Source organism: Pseudophryne corroboree, chromosome 9 (genome assembly GCF_028390025.1).
Source record: "Pseudophryne corroboree isolate aPseCor3 chromosome 9, aPseCor3.hap2, whole genome shotgun sequence".
NCBI lineage: Eukaryota > Metazoa > Chordata > Amphibia > Anura > Myobatrachidae > Pseudophryne > Pseudophryne corroboree.
This window is the reverse complement of record NC_086452.1, coordinates 393,877,636-393,898,791: the sequence shown is the minus strand read 5'-3', so window position 1 is coordinate 393,898,791 and position 21,156 is coordinate 393,877,636. Positions and strand designations below refer to the sequence as shown.

Here is a 21,156-nt window from a genome sequence, read left to right as displayed (position 1 = left end):
GACCTTTTGACCTGTCGACCTAGACACCCTGATGACCAATGGTGGTCGACCTAGACACTGTCGACTTAGTTGCTATCTACCTTCCATACCACCCCCAAACGTTGCAGCAGAACAGTCAATTGATGAAGGAGAAATGTGTACAGTCAGTAAGTTTACCACTAATGGTAGACATGCATTATGTCAACATGTAAAAGGCAGACTGTTCAAAAGGTCGACATGACAATGGTCTACACACATATGGTAGACGCAAATTAAAAAAAAAATTAACTTTTTCATAATTTACCATCCACATGGACTACGATTAGGAATAGTAACACCTTGCCCGAAGCATGGCAAGCGAACGTGGTACACTAATGCGGCTTCTTTGTCGCAGAAAAGTGCCAAAACCTCCCTAAAAAATTGTGTCTACCTTTTTCTTGACCTTTTCACCCTGTCTACCTTTTCTACTGTCGACCTTTTGACCCTGTCGACCAAATGCAGGTTTACCATTAGTGGTAGACCTATTGACTGTAGGTCTTTGTAGTTTAGATCTAATAATCTACACCCAGTTGATAAACCCCAGAATGATTGAGATGATTATGAGGGATATTCCAGAATCATGCAAAATTCTTAACGCTGAAGGAGACTGTTTCTTTTTTTTTTTTAATCTGTATCTGCAAAATTTGCATAGCTAATATTTTCCTTGACAAAGATACATATATTTGAAATGACCTGACGCTACAAAATGAGCTTTGTGTATTTGAAAATGAGGATATTGTTAATGCCCCTTTCAGACCGCCACCTAGGAACACAGGTTTTTGGCACATGAGCGCACATAACCCGTGTTCATGTGCGGTCTGAAAGGTGCAAGGGGTTGAAATACCTGGTCGCGAGCAGGATTGAACTCGTGTTCAGCCCGGCTTACTGTACAGTGTGAACGGGAGCAGGTAAATGCGACCCGTTTCCCATTCACTCTGTGTACGGGCAGCGCTGATGTCACCAACCCGCCAATATGCCGGGTTGCAGGCAACGAAGCGCCTGAGGTGGGTCGCACACTGGGAGCTACCGTGTGCGACCCGCCTCAGGCGGTCTGAAAGGGGCATTAGTCTCTCACCGGTAACCTTGATGTACACAAACAAGGCTTTGGTAGGCATGCCAACTCTGTACTGGTTTGTTTTAATACAGGTGAAGGCCGTAGAGGGTCATGTAATCTATTAGTCTTCCATCAGCTGTTGTAGGAAAGTAGTTGCTATGTCGACCTTGATAATGTTGACCATTATGATGTAGACATTGTTAAAATGTTGACGAGCAACACATCAACGGGACAACATTAGAGTTAGGCTTCAGATGGGAGGGTTAGGCTGTGGGTGGTGGTCGGGGTTAGTGTTAGGCACTATAGGGATGGGTAAGGGAGGAATACTCAACAGAGATCCTGGGTGCGATGGTCACATGACTGTCTGAAGCCGCCCTGAAGCCATTGCAGCCATCAGGAGCAGGTAAGTGACCCCTTGGCCACTAGGGACGATATGTCGATATTCTGACATGTCGACGTTTCATCACGGTCTTAATGTCGATGGCTGCATGGTCAACAACATTATGACCATTGCGACATTGTACCACATCTGCTATTGTACCACTAAAGGACTAATTACAGATCTAATCTGAGGTGCCTAAAGGGGGGTACACACGGAGAGATCCGTGCTTAAAATCTAAGCAATCTTGCTAGATTGCTTAGATTTTAAGCACGGATCTGCCGTGTGTATGCCCTCCAGCGATAGCGATGCGCGGCCCCGCACATCGCTATCGCCGATGCTAGATTGAGCTGCATGCAGGCTCAATCTAGCGGGTCGCTCACTTCACCGTTGTGTGAAGTGAGCAACCCCCGTCGGCTTTCCCCCTCGCTCAGCACATCGCGCTGTGCTGAGCGTGGGGAGAGATGTGTGCTGAGCGGTCTGTGTTAAGATCGCTCAGCACACATCTCTCCCGTGAGTACCCCCCTTTAGAGCTAGGCCTGTTTTGTGTTTGTATGTTACTCCTACAGTGTTCCACTCCGTAGATTGTAAGCCAATAAACCACCTAAATTACATTAGTTAGAATGTAGATAACAGTCCTTGATTTCTAACTACTGGTTTCCCTCAGGAGAGGAAGGAAGAGCACCAGAGGATCATGTTGGAAATCTTAGAGATGAATACCGACAAGGTGAGGAGGCTTATCCGTTTGCACCAAATCCCCGTTTTTAGTAAAGCACTGTTGTAAAACAATAATACATGGAAATACTGCTGTGTACTTAGGGCTGGAAATACAGGCAGATACTGCGGTATTTCCAAGGTGGGGCAAAACCCCCCAATTTAACAGTGACACTGCCTCTCTAAGGTGCGCCGCAGTAGCTGCGGAATAATGGAAATGTTGCATCCAGTGGATTTAGTTGTGTAATTCTATGAGGGCTAGTTCACCCCCAATCACAGGTTAGGTTTAAATTTCTCTGCCGGGATAGCACCAGGCTATTGCACAAGTCAGTTGGACACTCATGATCTCAGGACATTAAATGGGAAAAAAAGTTACAAAACATTAAGAACAGGAAGAAGCAATTACATGTCACACAACACGGCTCAAATAAAGGCCCCCATTTATCAAGACCAAAGTATTTTGTTCCTCTTGTACGGATCTCCATTTCTTTTTAATGGTTGGATAAGAGCCAGAGATCCATTTCCCCTCTGACGAGAATTCCATCTCATCTGCATGTACATATTCACACATTGATTTGTTTGTTTGGTTTTTTGTTTTTTTTTGTGTGTGTGTGTGTGTACCCTTATTTCTGGATGCAAAAACAAATTAATGTATTTAAAATTGAATCTGTTTTGTGCAAATTTTCATATCTGAATTGTATAAAAATGCTTATTTATACATAGTAATGTAAAATTTAACACAGATTAATGAAATCTTTTCTCCCACTAAATTGCATTCTTTATAAATTATAAATCCAAGCAACAAGGGAAAAGCAATTATATATTTTACGTTATTTTTCTGTTTAGACATAAAATAATATAGGGTACATAAATATTGGTATAAGTATATATTTGGGTCATTTTAAGAGACAAAAAAAAAAAAGTGGAAAAAGATGGACTACTCCCATCTGCAAGCCTAAAAATATTTGTCCCACTCATAAAGCACCCCAATATACCTGTCCCATACCTTGAACCCTGAATTCCATCACTTTTTCACCCCCAAAATTACATGTCATTATTGGCCAGCTAAAAATAATTAACGTCAGTGTCTACTTAGTCATTTAGGGAGGGGTGTCCCAGGGGATTCTGAACCAAAACCTGACATTTTTACCTTTTTTAAAATAGAGATTTTCCCCAACTTTGCACCTGCTCAGAGTAGGTGAAGTGAAATTCACAATAAAATGATCAACAAAAAATTATTGCGACTAATTGAATAGGGGTCTCTCACGATTTGCCGTAAAACCGCAGTTTTTCGTGCAAAAAATGAGTTATGGCAGCTAACTGAATACTGCCCTATGTGTAATTAGAAATCTGCACATATACATAGAAATATGCAAATGAAAATACTCCCCTGGCGGGCAAAATCATACCTATTGGTAATTTTCATAGTTAACGAGAGAATTTTAATTAAACATTAAAATACTCGATACAGGCAAACAAATCCCATTATTTCTCTATCGTCCTAGTGGATGCTGGGGTTCCTGAAAGGACCATGGGGAATAGCGGCTCCGCAGGAGACAGGGCACAAAAAATAAGAATTTACTTACCGATAATTCTATTTCTCGGAGTCCGTAGTGGATGCTGGGGTTCCTGAAAGGACCATGGGGAATAGCGGCTCCGCAGGAGACAGGGCACAAAAGTAAAGCTTTCCGATCAGGTGGTGTGCACTGGCTCCTCCCCCTATGACCCTCCTCCAAGCCAGTTAGGTACTGTGCCCGGACGAGCGTACACAATAAGGGAGGAATTTTGAATCCCGGGTAAGACTCATACCAGCCACACCAATCACACCGTACAACTTGTGATCTAAACCCAGTTAACAGTATGATAACAGCGGAGCCTCTGAAAAGATGGCTCACAACAATAATAACCCGATTTTTGTAACTATGTACAAGTATTGCAGATAATCCGCACTTGGGATGGGCGCCCAGCATCCACTACGGACTCCGAGAAATAGAATTATCGGTAAGTAAATTCTTATTTTCTCTATCGTCCTAGTGGATGCTGGGGTTCCTGAAAGGACCATGGGGATTATACCAAAGCTCCCAAACGGGCGGGAGAGTGCGGATGACTCTGCAGCACCGAATGAGAGAACTCCAGGTCCTCCTTAGCCAGGGTATCAAATTTGTAGAATTTAGCAAACGTGTTTGCCCCTGACCAAGTAGCTGCTCGGCAAAGTTGTAAAGCCGAGACCCCTCGGGCAGCCGCCCAAGATGAGCCCACCTTCCTTGTGGAATGGGCATTTACATATTTTGGCTGTGGCAGGCCTGCCACAGAATGTGCAAGCTGAATTGTATTACACATCCAACTAGCAATAGTCTGCTTAGAAGCAAGAGCACCCAGTTTGTTGGGTGCATACAGGATAACAGCAAGTCAGTTTTCCTGACTCCAGCCGTCCTGGAACATATTTTCAGGGCCCTGACAACATCTAGCAACTTGGAGTCCTCCAAGTCCCTAGTAGGTGCAAGGCACCATAATAAGCTGGTTCAGGTGAAACACTGACACCACCTTAGGGAGAGAACTGGGGACGAGTCCGCAGCTCTGCCCTGTCCGAATGGACAAACAGATATGGGCTTTTTTGAGAAAAAACCACCAATTTGACACTCGCCTGGTCCAGGCCAGGGCCAAGAGCATGGTCACTTTTCATGTGAGATGCTTCAAATCCACAGATTTGACTGGTTTTAAACCAATGTGATTTGAGGAATCCCAGAACTACGTTGAGATCCCACAGTGCCACTGGAGGCACAAAAGGGGGTTGTATATGCAATACTCCCTTGACAAACTTCTGGACTTCAGGAACTGAAGCCAATTCTTTCTGGAAGAAAATCGACAGGGCCGAAATTTGAACCTTAATGGACCCCAATTTGATGGCCCATAGACACTCCTGTTTGCAGGAAATGCAGGAAACGACCGAGTTGAAATTTCTTTGTGGGGCCTTCCTGGCCTCACACCACGCAACATATTTTCGCCACATGTGGTGATAATGTTGTGCGGTCACCTCCTTTCTGGCTTTGACCAGGGTAGGAATGACCTCTTCCGGAATGCCTTTTTCCCTTAGGATCCGGCTTTCCACCGCCATGCCGACAAAACGCAGCTGCGGTAAGTCTTGGAACAGACATGGTACTTGCTGAAGCAAGTCCCTTCTTAGCGGCAGAGGCCATAAGACCTCTGTAAGCATCTCTTGAAGTTCCGGGTACCAAGTCCTTCTTGGCCAATCCGGAGCCATGAGTATAGTTCTTACTCCACTACGTCTTATAATTCTCAGCACCTTAGGTATGAGAAGCAGAGGAGGGAACACATACACCGACTGGTACACCCACGGTGTTACCAGAAACGTCCACAGCTATTGCCTGAGGGTCTCTTGACCTGGCGCAATACCTGTCCCGTTTTTTTGTTCAGACGGGACGCCATCATGTCCACCTTTGGTATTTCCCAACGGTTTACAATCATGTGGAAAAAACTTCCCGATGAAGTTTCCACTCTCCCGGGTGGAGGTCGTGCCTGCTGAGGAAGTCTGCTTCCCAGTTTCCATTCCCGGAATGAAACACTGCTGACAGTGCTATCACATGATTTTCCGCCCAGCGAAAAGTCCTTGCAGTTTTTGCCATTGCCCTCCTGCTTCTTGTGCCGCCCTGTCTGTTTACGTGGGCGACTGCCGTGATGTTTTTCCCACTGGATCAATACCGGCTGACCTTGAAGCAGAGGTCTTGCTAAGCTTAGAGCATTATAAATTTACCCTTAGCTCCAGTATATTTATGTGGAGAAAAGTCTCCAGACTTGATCACACTCCCTGGAAATTTTTTCCTTGTGTGACTGCTCCCCAGCCTCTCGGGCTGGGCTCCGTGGTCACCAGCATCCAATCCTGAATGCCGAATCTGCGGCCCTCTAGAATATGAGCACTCTATAACCACCACAGGAGAGACACCCTTGTCCTTGGATATAGGGTTATCCGCTGATGCATCTGAAGATGCGATCCGGACCATTTGTCCAGCAGATCCCACTGAAAAGTTCTTGCGTGAAATCTGCCGAATGGAATTGCTTCGTAGGAAGCCACCATTTTTACCAGGACCCTTGTGCAATGATGCACTGTTTTTAGGAGGTTCCTGACTAGCTCGGATAACTCCCTGGCTTTCTCTTCCGGGAGAAACACCTTTTTCTGGACTGTGTCCAGAATCATCCCGAGGCACAGCAGACGTGTCGTCGGGATCAGCTGCGATTTTGGAATATTTAGAATCCACCCGTGCTGTTGTAGCAGTATCCTAGATAGTGCTACTCCGACCTCCAACTGTTCCCTGGACTATGCCTTTATCAGGAGATCGTCCAAGTAAGGGATAATTAAGACGCCTTTTCTTCGAAGAAGAATCATCATTTCGGCCATTACCTTGGTAAAGACCCGGGGTGCCGTGGACAATCCAAACGGCAGCGTCTGAAACTGATAGTGACATTTCTGCACCACGAACCTGAGGTACCCTTAGTGAGAAGGGCAAATTTGGGACATAGAGGTAAGCATCCCTGATGTCCCGGGACACTATATAGTCCCCTTCTTCCTGGTTCGTTATCACTGCTCTGAGTGACTCCATCTTGATTTGAACCTTTGTAAGTGTTCAAAAAAATTTTTTAGAATAAGTCTCACCTAGCCTTCTGGCTTCAGTACCACAATATAGTGTTGAATAATACCCCTTTTCTTGTAGTAGGAGGGGTAATTTAATTATCACCTGCTGGGAATACAGCTTGTGAATTTTTTCCCATACTGCCTCCTTGTCGGAGGGAGACCTTGGTAAAGCAGACTTCAGGAGCCTGCGAAGGGGAAACGTCTCGACATTCCAATCTGTACCCCTGGGATACTACTTGTAGGATCCAGGGGTCCTGTACGGTCTCAGCGCCATGCTGAGAACTTGTCAGAAGCGGTGGAACGCTTCTGTTCCTGGGAATGGGCTGCCTGCTGCAGTCTTCTTCCCTTTCCTCTATCCCTGGGCAGATATGATCTTATAGGGACGAAAGGACTGAGGCTGAAAAGACGGTGTCTTTTTCTGCAGAGATGTGACTTAGGGTAAAAACGGTGGATTTTCCAGCAGTTGCCGTGGCCACCAGATCCGATGGACCGACCCCAAATAACTCCTCTTCCTTTATACGGCAATACACCTTTGTGCCGTTTGGAATCTGCATCACCTGACCACTGTCGTGTCCATAACCTCTTCTGGCAGTTATGGACATCGCATTTACTCTTGATGCCAGAGTGCAAATATCTCTCTGTGCATCTCGCATATATAGAAATGCATCCTTTAAATGCTCTATAGTCAATAAAATACTGTCCCTGTCAAGGGTATCAATATTTTTAGTCAGGGAATCCGACCAAGCCACCCCAGCTCTGCACATCCAGGCTGAGGCGATCGCTGGTCGCAGTATAACACCAGTATGTGTGTATATACTTTTTATGATATTTTCCAGCCTCCTGTCAGCTGGTCCTTGAGGACGGCCCTATCTATAGACGGTACCGCCACTTGTTTTGATAAGCGTGTGAGCGCCTTATCCACCCTAAGGGGTGTTTCCCAACGCGCCCTAACTTCTGGCGGGAAAGGGTATACCGCCCATAATTTTCTATCGGGGGGAACCCACGCATCATCACACACTTTATTTAATTTATCTGATTCAGGAAAAACTATGGTAGTTTTTTCACATCCCACATAATACCCTCTTTTGTGGTACTTGTAGTATCAGAAATATGTAACACCTCCTTCATTGCCTTTAACGTGTGGCCCTAATAAGGAATACGTTTGTTTATTCACCGTCGACACTGGATTCAGTGTCTGTGTCGACCGACTAAAGTAAACGGGCGTTTTAAAAACCCCTGACGGTGTTTTTGAGACGTCTGGACCGGTACTAATTGTTTGTCGGCCGTCTCATGTCGTCAACCGACCTTGCAGCGTGTTGACATTATCACGTAATTTCCTAAATAAGCCATCCATTCCGGTGTCGACTCCCTAGAGAGTGACATCACCATTACAGGCAATTGCTCCGCCTCCTCACCAACATCGTCCTCCTACATGTCGACACACACGTACCGACACACAGCACACACACAGGGAATGCTCTGATAGAGGACAGGACCCACTAGCCCTTTGGAGAGACAGAGGGAGAGTTTGCCAGCACACACCAAAAACGCTATAATTATATAGGGACAACCTTATATAAGTGTTTTCCCTTATAGCATTTTTTATATATTTCTAACGCCAAATTAGTGCCCCCCCTCTCTGTTTTAACCCTGTTTCTGTAGTGCAGTGCAGGGGAGAGCCTGGGAGCCTTCCCTCCAGCCTTTCTGTGAGGGAAAATGGCGCTGTGTGCTGAGGAGATAGGCCCCGCCCCTTTTTCGGCGGCCTCGTCTCCCGCTCTTAACGGATTCTGGCAGGGGTTAAATATCTCCATATAGCCTCTGGAGGCTACATGTGAGGTATTTTTAGCCAAAATAGGTATTCATTTGCCTCCCAGGGCGCCCCCCTCCCAGCGCCCTGCACCCTCAGTGACTGCCGTGTGAAGTGTGCTGAGAGGAAAATGGCGCACAGCTGCAGTGCTGTGCGCTACCTTTAGAAGACTGAGGAGTCTTCTGCCGCCGATTCTGGACCTCTTCTTACTTCAGCATCTGCAAGGGGGCCGGCGGCAAGGCTCCGGTGACCATCCAGGCTGTACCTGTGATCGTCCCTCTGGAGCTGATGTCCAGTAGCCAAGAAGCCAATCCATCCTGCACGCAGGTGAGTTCACTTCTTCTCCCCTAAGTCCCTCGTTGCAGTGATCCCGTTGCCAGCAGGACTCACTGTAAAGTAAAAAACCTAAGCTAAACTTTTCTAAGCAGCTCTTTAGGAGAGCCACCTAGATTGCACCCTTCTCGGCCGGGCACAAAAATCTAACTGGCTTGGAGGAGGGTCATAGGGGGAGGAGCCAGTGCACACCACCTGATCGGAAAGCTTTACTTTTGTGCCCTGTCTCCTGCGGAGCCGCTATTCCCCATGGTCCTTTCAGGAACCCCAGCATCCACTAGGACGATAGAGAAAGTAAAGCTTTACGATCAGGTGGTGTGTACTGGCTCCTCCCCCTATGACCCTCCTCCAAGCCTCAGTTAGATTTTTGTGCCCGGCCGAGAAGGGTGCAATCTAGGTGGCTCTCCTAAAGAGCTGCTTAGAAAAGTTTAGCTTAGGTTTTTTATTTTACAGTGAGTCCTGCTGGCAACAGGATCACTGCAACGAGGGGCTTAGGGGAGAAGAAGTGAACTCACCTGCGTGCAGGATGGATTGGCTTCTTGGCTACTGGACATTAGCTACAGAGGGACGATCACAGGTACAGCCTGGATGGTCACCGGAGCCTCGCCGCCGGCCCCCTTGCAGATGCTGAAACGAGAAGAGGTCCAGAATCGGCGGCAGAAGACTCCTCAGTCTTCTTAAGGTAGCGCACAGCACTGCAGCTGTGCACCATTTTCCTCTCAGCACACTTCACACGGCAGTCACTGAGGGTGCAGGGCGCTGGGAGGGGGGCGCCCTGGGAGGCAAATGAAAACCTTTTTTGGCTAAAAATACCTCACATATAGCCTCCGGGGGCTATATGGAGATATTTAACCCCTGCCAGAATCCACTAAAGAGCGGGAGACGAGCCCGCCGAAAAAGGGGCGGGGCCTATCTCCTCAGCACACAGCGCCATTTTCCTCACACAGCTCCGCTGGTCAGGAAGGCTCCCAGGCTCTCCCCTGCACTGCACTACAGAAACAGGGTAAAACAAGAGAGGGGGGGCAAAATTGTGGCAAAACTATATTATTAAAGCAGCTATACAGGGAGCACTTATTATAAGGCTATCCCTGTCATATATAGCGCTTTTGGTGTGTGCTGGCAAACTCTCCCTCTGTCTCCCCAAAGGGCTAGTGGGGTCCTGTCTTCGTTAAGAGCATTCCCTGTGTGTCTGCTGTGTGTCGGTACGTGTGTGTCGACATGTATGAGGACGATATTGGTGTGGAGGCGGAGCAATTGCCAAATATGGGGATGTCACCTCCTAGGGGGTCGACACCAGAATGGATGCCTTTATTTATGGAATTACGGGATAGTGTCAACACGCTAAAGCAGTCGTTTGACGACATGAGACGGCCGGACAATCAATTAGTGCCTGTCCAGGCGCCTCAAACACCGTCAGGGGCTGTAAAACGCCCTTTGCCTCAGTCGGTCGACACAGACCCAGACACAGGCACTGATTCCAGTGGCGACGGTGACGAATCAACCGTATTTTCCAGTAGGGCCACACGTTATATGATTTTGGCAATGAAGGAGGCGTTGCATATTGCTGATACTACAGGTACCACAAAACAGGGTATCATGTGGGGTGTGAAAAAACTACCTATAGTTTTTCCTGAATCAGATGAATTAAATGAGGTGTGTGATGAAGCGTGGGTTGCCCCCGATAAAAAAATGCTAATTTCAAAGAAGTTATTGGCTTTATACCCTTTCCCGCCAGAGGTTAGGGCGCGCTGGGAAACACCTCCTAGGGTGGACAAGGCGCTCACACGCTTATCAAAACAAGTGGCGTTACCCTCTCCTGAGACGGCCGCACTTAAAGATCCAGCAGATAGGAGGATGGAAAATATCCAAAAAAGTATATACACACATACAGGTGTTATACTACGACCAGCTATAGCGACAGCCTGGATGTGCAGTGCTGGGGTAGCTTGGTCAGAGTCCCTGATTGAAAATATTGATACCCTGGATAGGGACAATGTTTTACTGTCTTTAGAGCAAATAAAGGATGCATTTCTTTATATGCGTGATGCACAGAGGGATATCTGCACACTGGCATCACGGGTAAGTGCTATGTCCATTTCGGCCAGAAGAAGTTTATGGACGCGACAGTGGTCAGGCGATGCGGACTCAAAACGGCATATGGAAGTTTTGCCGTATAAAGGGGAGGAGTTATTTGGTGTCGGTCTATCGGATTTGGTGGCCACGGCTACAGCCGGGAAATCCACCTTTTTACCTCAAGTCACTCCCCAACAGAAAAAGACACCGACTTTTCAACCGCAGCCCTTTCGTTCCTTTAAAAACAAGAGAGCAAAGGGATATTCATATCTGCCACGAGGCAGAGGAAGGGGGAAGAGACAGCAACAGGCAGCTCCTTCCCAGGAACAGAAGCCCTCCCCCGCTTCTACAAAAGCCTCAGCATGACGCTGGGGCTTCTCAAGCGGACTCGGGGGCGGTGGGGGGTCGTCTCAAGAATTTCAGCGCGCAGTGGGCTCACTCGCAGGTAGATCCCTGGATCCTGCAGATAATATCTCAGGGGTACAGGTTGGAACTAGAGACGGATCCACCTCGCCGTTTCCTGAAGTCTGCTTTACCAACGTCCCCCTCCGACAGGGTGACGGTCTTGGAAGCCATTCACAAGCTGTACTCTCAGCAGGTGATAGTCAAGGTACCCCTTTTACAACAAGGAAAGGGGTATTATTCCACTCTATTTGTGGTACCGAAGCCGGATGGCTCGGTAAGACCTATTCTAAATCTGAAATCCTTGAACCTGTACATAAAGAAGTTCAAGTTCAAGATGGAGTCACTCAGAGCAGTGATAGCGAACCTGGAAGAAGGGGACTTTATGGTATCCTTGGACATCAAGGATGCGTATCTCCACGTTCCAATTTACCCCTCACACCAGGGGTACCTCAGGTTCGTCGTACAGAACTGTCACTATCAGTTTCAGACGCTGCCGTTCGGATTGTCCACGGCACCTCGGGTCTTTACCAAGGTAATGGCCGAGATGATGATTCTTCTTCGAAGAAAAGGCGTATTAATTATCCCATACTTGGACGATCTCCTAATAAGGGCAAGGTCCAGAGAACAGCTAGAGATGGGATTAGCACTGTCTCAAGAAGTGCTAAAACAGCACGGGTGGATTCTGAATATTCCAAAATCCCAGTTAATTCCGACAACACGTCTGCTGTTCCTAGGGATGATTCTGGACACGGTTCAGAAAAAGGTTTTTCTCCCGGAGGAAAAAGCCAAGGAGTTATCCGAGCTTGTCAGGAACCTCCTAAAACCAGGAAAGGTGTCTGTACATCAATGCACAAGAGTCCTGGGAAAAATGGTGGCTTCTTACGAAGCAATTCCATTCGGCAGATTCCACGCAAGAATTTTCCAGAGGGATCTGTTGGACAAATGGTCAGGGTCGCATCTTCAGATGCACCAGCGGATAACCCTGTCTCCAAGGACAAGGGTATCTCTTCTGTGGTGGTTGCAGAGTGCTCATCTATTGGAGGGCCGCAGATTCGGCATACAGGATTGGATCCTGGTGACCACGGACGCCAGCCTGAGAGGCTGGGGAGCAGTCACACAAGGAAGAAACTTCCAGGGCGTGTGGTCGAGCCTGGAAACGTCTCTTCACATAAACATTCTGGAACTAAGAGCAATCTACAATGCTCTAAGCCAGGCAGAACCTCTGCTTCAAGGAAAACCGGTGTTGATCCAGTCGGACAACATCACGGCAGTCGCCCATGTGAACAGACAGGGCGGCACAAGAAGCAGGAGTGCAATGGCAGAAGCTGCAAGGATTCTTCGCTGGGCAGAGAATCATGTGATAGCACTGTCAGCAGTGTTCATCCCGGGAGTGGACAACTGGGAAGCAGACTTCCTCAGCAGACACGACCTTCACCCGGGAGAGTGGGGACTTCATCCAGAAGTTTTCCACATGCTGGTAACCCGTTGGGAAAGACCAATGGTGGACATGATGGCGTCTCGCCTCAACAAAAAACTGGACAGGTATTGCGCCAGGTCAAGAGATCCGCAGGCAATAGCTGTGGACGCGCTGGTAACGCCTTGGGTGTACCAGTCGGTGTATGTGTTTCCTCCTCTGCCTCTCATACCAAAAGTATTGAGAATTATACGGCAAAGCGGCGTAAGAACGATACTAGTGGTTCCGGATTGGCCAAGAAGGACTTGGTACCCGGAACTTCAAGAGATGATCACGGAAGATCCGTGGCCTCTACCTCTGAGAAGGGACTTGCTTCAGCAGGGTCCCTGTCTGTTTCAAGACTTACCGCGGCTGCGTTTGACGGCATGGCGGTTGAACGCCGGATCCTAAAGGAAAAAGGCATGCCGGAAGAAGTCATTCCTACTTTGATTAAAGCAAGGAAGGAAGTAACCGCGCAACACTATCACCGCATTTGGCGAAAATATGTTGCGTGGTGCGAGGATCGGAGTGCTCCGACGGAGGAATTTCAACTGGGTCGATTCCTACATTTCCTGCAATCAGGATTGTCTATGGGTCTCAAATTGGGATCTATTAAGGTTCAAATTTCGGCCCTGTCGATTTTCTTCCAAAAAGAATTGGCTTCAGTTCCTGAAGTCCAGACTTTTGTTAAGGGAGTGCTGCATATACAGCCCCCTGTGGTGCCTCCAGTGGCACTGTGGGATCTCAATGTTGTTTTGGACTTTCTCAAATCTCATTGGTTTGAACCACTAAAAACTGTGGATTTGAAATATCTCACATGGAAAGTGACCATGCTACTAGCCCTGGCTTCGGCCAGGAGAGTGTCAGAACTGGCAGCTTTATCTTACAAAAGCCCATATCTGATTTTCCATTCGGACAGGGCAGAACTGCGGACTCGTCCGCATTTTCTCCCTAAGGTGGTGTCAGCATTTCATCTGAACCAACCTATTGTAGTGCCTGCGGCTACAAGCGACTTGGAGGACTCCAAGTTGTTGGACGTTGTCAGAGCTTTAAAAATATACATTTCAAGGACAGCTGGAGTCAGGAAATCTGACTCGCTGTTTATACTATATGCTCCCAACAAGTTGGGCGCTCCTGCGTCTAAGCAGACTATTGCTCGCTGGATTTGTAGTACGATTCAGCTTGCACGTTCTGTGGCAGGCCTGCCACAGCCAAAATCGGTAAAAGCCCACTCCACAAGGAAGGTGGGTTCTTCTTGGGCGGCTGCCCGAGGGGTCTCGGCATTACAACTCTGCCGAGCAGCTACGTGGTCGGGGGAGAACACGTTTGTAAAATTCTACAAATTTGATACCCTGGCTAAGGAGGACCTGGAGTTCTCTCATTCGGTGCTGCAGAGTCATCCGCACTCTCCCGCCCGTTTGGGAGCTTTGGTATAATCCCCATGGTCCTTTCAGGAACCCCAGCATCCACTAGGACGATAGAGAAAATAAGAATTTACTTACCGATAATTCTATTTCTCGGAGTCCGTAGTGGATGCTGGGCGCCCATCCCAAGTGCGGATTATCTGCATTACTTGTACATAGTTACAAAAATCGGGTTATTATTGTTGTGAGCCATCTTTTCAGAGGCTCCGCTGTTATCATACTGTTAACTGGGTTCAGATCACAGGTTGTACAGTGTGATTGGTGTGGCTGGTATGAGTCTTACCCGGGATTCAAAATCCTTCCTTATTGTGTACGCTCGTCCGGGCACAGTACCTAACTGAGGCTTGGAGGAGGGTCATAGGGGGAGGAGCCAGTACACACCACCTGATCGTAAAGCTTTACTTTTTGTGCCCTGTCTCCTGCGGAGCCGCTATTCCCCATGGTCCTTTCAGGAACCCCAGCATCCACTACGGACTCCGAGAAATAGAATTATCGGTAAGTAAATTCTTATTTTTTCTTTCATAGCCTTTTAAAGGATACTTTAAGGTTCAATTTAAACAAAAAAGGGACATAACTCATCTGCCTTAGGTTGATAATGCTAATTGAACCCACTTTTTTTTTTTTTTTTTTTTTTTTTTTTTTTTTGTTACCCAAAAAATTAAGTATGAAGTAAAGGAATGTATCATGAACTCTCGGAGTCAGGCAAGATTAAAACACTTTTTACTGGAATCTCCCTATTTTGATTGACAAAGGGTCAAAATTTCAAAGTGATAAGTGGATTAGGCACTGAGATTTATTTATTTTTTGTCTGAATACACCTCAGAAAAAAAAGAGCATCAGTAGTGGCATTTCCGAGCAATTTTTCGTAACTTTGACCCCCTATATCTCAAACTGTGAGGCCTAGAGAAGAAAATTTTTACATGAGTTAGTAGCTACAGTACATTGTAGTATCAAGTGTACAAAGTATCGTGACAATCTGGGTCGGTAGGTGTCATGCCTGGGTGAACGGACGTGGAATGACCCATTAGGAAATATGTGCTCATTACTGTTTATTGCCCAAGGATGATACCTTTTGGTTCCTTATGACCATTTGTATTTGATCCACATCACCAGAGAAAGTTAAAGTATTTCTGAAAAAGTTTAGCCTACAGGGAAAATCCAGCTTTGGATAGCCACTTACTGAATACTTGCTGCACCCTCCCCGCATAAGGCTAATGAGGACTCCTGTGTTGGACTGAAACCCCCACTTACTTTTCCCCTCCTCGCTTCTGCTCTATAGTAGAACACAGCACAGGATTCCCTCCTTCTGCAGTGTTGGCACCAGCCAAGTTCTGTAATTTGCTGCATGGAAGGGTGGTAGATAAGAAAGGGTATTATGGTTAAAATCTGGACTTCCTCTTTCAACTATGAAATTTCTCATAGCCGTCCTTAAAAATGGATAACTTGAACTTTATGGGCAACGTTATTGCTTAGTTCTTATTACTGATAAAAAGTTAAGATAATAACCATATGATTTTATTCTTTGTGTCCATATCTAATTCAGGCTTAAGTCTCACAGAAGAGCAGTCTGTTTATATGTCCCCGAATGATGCACCTCCAAATGACCCAAGAGTTCATCACATAAGGAGAAACAGAGGATCTGGCTTTTCACCACTTGAGGTATACAGGAAAGGAAAGAGAGACTCCTACAAAGCTCATACTACAAAGAGCGGACATGACTCTTTTAAAAGCAAACACTGTGAGAATGGGGTAATTGAGAACACTGTGCTGGAAGTCTACAGCAACTTTACAGAGCAACTGCAAGATCTTTTAAGCGGAAAGGAGATTTCATTTACTGCCAGTTCACCACCTTTACTGGATTCAGATGAGAGAGCGGTGAGACTTTCAGACTGGCTGTATGCACAGGCCTCCAGTATTCCCGTGGACCAGTATATAGAGGAACTGCGTGTAAAATTGGACAGTGTTGTAAATTCACATATAAGTAGATCAGAGATAGACAGATTTATAAGTATGGTTGGATCAAAGGGAACTGTGGATTACATTGTGCAGCAAGCGGACAGCATAAGTGTTCCTACACACACTAAAATAGAACTTTCTCAGACAATAGAGCCTTTAAAAAGCTCTGGATTGAATGGAAATGGTGATATAGAGCAGTTTCCTCTCAATGCACAAGATTCTTCACTTGGTAAGAATCCTCCTACTCCAGTAGATTCGTTGCCCCAGACGTCCCGTGATGCTGTGCCACATGATCCAGAGAAAGCTACGCCTGACCTGCCAGACACCATTACTGCATCTCATTCGGCACTGGCAGGTTTAATAAACCAAATGAATCCGGAAGTATTCAGCAACTTGGTGAAGATCTTTTCCCATGTGAATAAAAATATAGTCAAATTCTATATTCATGCAGAGGAAGAAGACAACCCAATATGCTGTGAAATCAAGGTACTGTAAGATCAGTGTTCATTGTTTTTTTTTTTTTAGTAAGAATACCTGTTTAGTAAGAATTTACTGTTAGAAATGTCATTGTTACATGTGATTCATAGATTGCTGTAAGATCTTTGTTCTGCCTCCAACTCATTGGTCACAGTATATATCCTTATTGAAGTTCTGTAGCGATGCTGGTTTCCACAGGGTGAACAAAAAAAACTCCTCCATGTTTACTTAGCTGTGAACCATTTTTGTGTCCAGCCAGTGGTGTGCTAGTGGGTATAAGTGTCTTCCTGGGTACATTAATGGAAGAAAAGATCTTAAAAGTTAATAATTGCTGCATCTACAAATATGCACATATCCATTTTAGTGTTTTGTGCTGGCAGCACTGTTGGGTCCTGGCCTTATTATAAACCCTTTAACCTTTTTACACGCAAATGGTTTTTGAGCATAATTCAGTTTTAGTGATGTCCTAAACATCAGAGTGGTTACTGTAATTGTAAAGTATCAATCTACTAGACTACAGTATAAATGTTAGATTTATTATGTTATTAATCATGTAAGTTCTCTTATTGGTGACAGAAGGTAGTGTGACATTACTGCTCAAATGATTAGTGTTAGGACTACTGTTACAATTAAACTGTATTATGTTTAACAACGTATACATGCACTCTCTGCTGTGGATTCTTACCTCTGCACGACCTGAAGGGCCCAACACTGGACAACATTTTAGAAAGATATCGTTCAAAAATGACCGATATATCGTTCATAACGTTCAGTGTGGAGGCACAGATGATGAATGATGCGCGTCCCCGCAGTCGTTAGTTGTTGGTCTATCATCGTTTATCATTGCAAGCCAATTTGGACGATATTGATGTTTGCAATGTCAAATAGTTCATACAAATCGTTCTGTGTATGCAAAAAATCGTTACTGAAAAATCGTTCATTGTTCATCGTTCAAATTGGCCAAATCCTTAAGATATGCAGTATTGACTGTCTCCACGTTTAATTTGAACAGGTTCTGCAAAATGTTTAATTCATTGTCTTATTAAAAATGCACTAAAATTACAGATTTTTTTTGTCATGGGGGGGGGGGTGGGGTGTGTGTATGTATGTGTGTGTGTGTGTATGTGTGTGTGTGTGTATGTATGTATGTATGTATGTGTATGTATATATATATATATATATATATATATAGCCTTATCAACTTCTCTATATTTTTAAATTGTTTATCCACTTACAGGGATTTATTTTATTAACTTTTCAGTAGCGCCCCTTAAATCTTCAGGGTTGTAGAAGCAGAATTCGGATATTTTATACAGGTAGCACAGTTGTTTATACTTTCATTTCACTGCATTGCATTGTGTTGTGTATAGATGTATTGCTTAACATGGCTTCATTGGAAAGTACAAAGCATGTGTCTAAATGTGTTTTTTGTATTTTTTTTACTGTAGGATTATCTGATAAAACTTGGTAATCTACAGTGTTACCCGGAGCAGTTCTTACACAGTACTGCTGCTTCTGATAAACTGCTAATAATTATTCAGAATGAGGACATTGCCAGCAGTATTCATATGGTGAGTCACATGAATGGATGTTACGTTCCCACTGAGATTATAATATTGGGGATTTTGCCAGTCCACTGTTTTTTACATCTGTTTTCCTCAACGTTACAAAGTGGTGTAGTTCGGTTTTAAACATGGAAACTAAATTGGACCAGGAACCCACATGTCTATGACAGATCTTTTGTAGAGTTCCATCAGTAAGATTTTACACCTGCTCAAAATGTCTGTCAAACTTACCTAGTGGAAAGACTTGAGGCAGAATGCTTGCGGCTGTGCAAGCTGGTGAGGTGTTGCGCTGATTTGGCAGTACCAGCCTGGACTAGATCTTTGGCCCAGTCTGTTGCTGAGCCAACAGTTCACTGCAAAGCCGAAGGTGCTTGCACGCACATATCAGGGCCGATTTTGGCCCCCAGTCCGCCCTGCTTCACAAGCTGGAAAACCAGAGAGAAAAGCAATTGAATACATTTGCTTCTGTTGTCCGATATGTTGGCCTCCATCTATCTTTAATTATAGCACATTGCTAGTAATTTAGAAGTTTAGAAATCCTAGTTTCAGAAGGGCATGTGGTAGCGATAGATACAATGCACTTTTTCTAACGTCCTAGTGGATGCTGGGGACTCCGTAAGGACCATGGGGAATAGATGGGCTCCGCAGGAGACATGGGCACTTTAAGAAAGAATTTTAGATTCTGGTGTGCTCTGGCTCCTCCCTCTATGTCCCTCCTCCAGACCTCAATTTGAATCTGTGCCCGGACGAGCTGGGTGCTACTTAGTGAGCTCTCCTGAGCTTGCTATAAAAGTATTTTGTTAGGTTTTTTATTTTCAGGGAGCTCTGCTGGCAACAGACTCCCTGCATCGTGGGACTGAGGGGAGAGAAGCAGCCCTACTCTCTGAAGATAGGTCCTGCTTCTTAGGCTACTGGACACCATTAGCTCCAGAGGGATCGTACACAGGATCTCACCCTTTGTCGTCCGATCCCGGAGCCGCGCCGCCGTCCCCCTCGATGAGCCAGAAGACAGAAGCCGGGTGAAAGAAGCAAGAAGACTTCGAAATCGGCGGCAGAAGACTCCAGTCTTCATATGAGGTAGCGCACAGCACTGCAGCTGTGCGCCATTGCTCCCACACTACACCCACATACTCTGGTCACTGTAAGGGTGCAGGGCGCAGGGGGGGGCGCCCTGGGCCGCAATTAGAGACCTCTTTGGCAAAAGTTTGCATAATATACAGTTGGGCACTGTATATATGTATAAGCCCCCGCCAAAATTGTACATGAAAGCGGGACAGAAGCCCACCGTCGAGGGGGCGGGGCTTTTTCCTCAGCACTCACCAGCGCCATGTTTTTTCTCCACAGCACCACTGAGAGGAAGCTCCCCAGTCTCTCCCCTGCAGTTACACGGTAGAAGAGGGTAAAAAGAGAGGGGGGGCACAAAAATCAATATAAACAGCAGCTACTAGGTTAACATTAAGTTACCGTGTTATTCCTGGGTTAATAGCGCTGGGGTGTGTGCTGGCATACTCTCTCTCTGTCTCTCCAAAGGGCCTTATGGGGGAATTGTCTTCAGATGAGCATTCCCTGTGTGTGTGGTGTGTCGGTACGTGTGAGTCGACATGTCTGAGGTAAAAGGCTCCCCTAAGGAGGAGATGGAGCAAATATGTGTGTGAGAGGGTGTCTCCGTCAACAACGCCGACACCTGTTTGGATATGTGTAATTAAGTTCTAAGGTGAATTTATTGCACAAAAGATTAGAGAACAGACAGGAAATCTACCCATGTCTGTCCCTATGTCGCAGAGACCTTCAGAGTCTCTCAATGCTCACTATCCAAAATAATAGACACTGATATCGACACGGAGTTTGACTCCAGTGTCGACTACGATAATGCAAAGTTACAGCCAAAATGGCAGAAAAGTATTCAATATATGATTATTGTAATAAAAGATGATTTGCATATCACTGATGACTCATCTGTCCCTGACACAAGGGTACACATGTTTAAGGGGAAGAAAGCTGAGGTAAATTTCCCTCCTCTCATGATGAAAAAGAGTGGGAATCTCCAGACAAGAGACTGCAGTTTCCCACAAAGAATTCTCAGGCAGTATCCTTTCCCCACTAGGGCCAGGATATGATGGGAATCTTCCCCTAGGGTGTCACGTTTGCCCAAAAGGTAGCCCTGACGTAACAGCTATTCTCAGGGATCCTGCAGATAGCGTGCGCATTCTGGTACACTACTCAGACCGGCGATTGTGTCGGCATGGGTTTATAGCGCTGTGGCAGCGTGGACAGGTACCTTATCAGCAGAGATTGAGACCCTAGTATGTATGTGTATATATATATAGATATATATAGATATCAGAATTACCAGCTATAGCTGTGGAGACCAGGTCCGAGAACCCTTCTCCACACACTCCTCAGCCTTCCATATGCCTCTTAAGTCGGCATCATCTGTCCATTGCATATTCTACAGGACACGTCAAGCAGAAATCGACATAGCTTTGACTCTAGGACCCAGTATACTCATGTCTCTTTGGGCATGTTTTATATCTATATATGTCTCTTAAGACAGCATCTTTAATATATATATTTTGCCTTATATTCCTGCACAGCCTAGGAAAGCACGACATTATCAAATGCAGCCTTTCGAACAAAGAAACAAGAAAGTCTGAGGTGCGTCCTTTCTTGCCAGAGGCGGGGGCAGAGGAAAGAAGCTGCACAACACAGCTAGTTCCCAGGAACAGAAGTCCTCCCCGGCCTCTACAAAATCCACCGCATGTCGCTGGGGCTCCACAGGCGGAGCTAGGCCCGGTGGGGGCACGCCTTCGTAAGTTCAGCCACAATTGGGTTCACCCCCTGTTAGATCCC

General features: G+C 45.9%; 1 protein-coding gene across 3 annotated transcripts in view; it reads left to right on the top strand.

The window, feature by feature from the left end:
- The window catches only part of TASOR (transcription activation suppressor), a 364,408-nt gene that overhangs the window by 284,598 nt on the left and 58,654 nt on the right, over positions 1-21,156 (top strand). For 2 of the 3 annotated variants that reach the window (XM_063940845.1, XM_063940847.1), the window contains exons 17-19: positions 2,119-2,178; positions 15,852-16,750; positions 18,190-18,312. In XM_063940845.1, coding sequence (XP_063796915.1) covers positions 2,119-2,178; positions 15,852-16,750; positions 18,190-18,312 — 1,082 coding nt within the window. The remainder of the gene's footprint in view (positions 1-2,118; positions 2,179-15,851; positions 16,751-18,189; positions 18,313-21,156) is intronic. The other variant, XM_063940846.1, reaches the window with a different exon arrangement.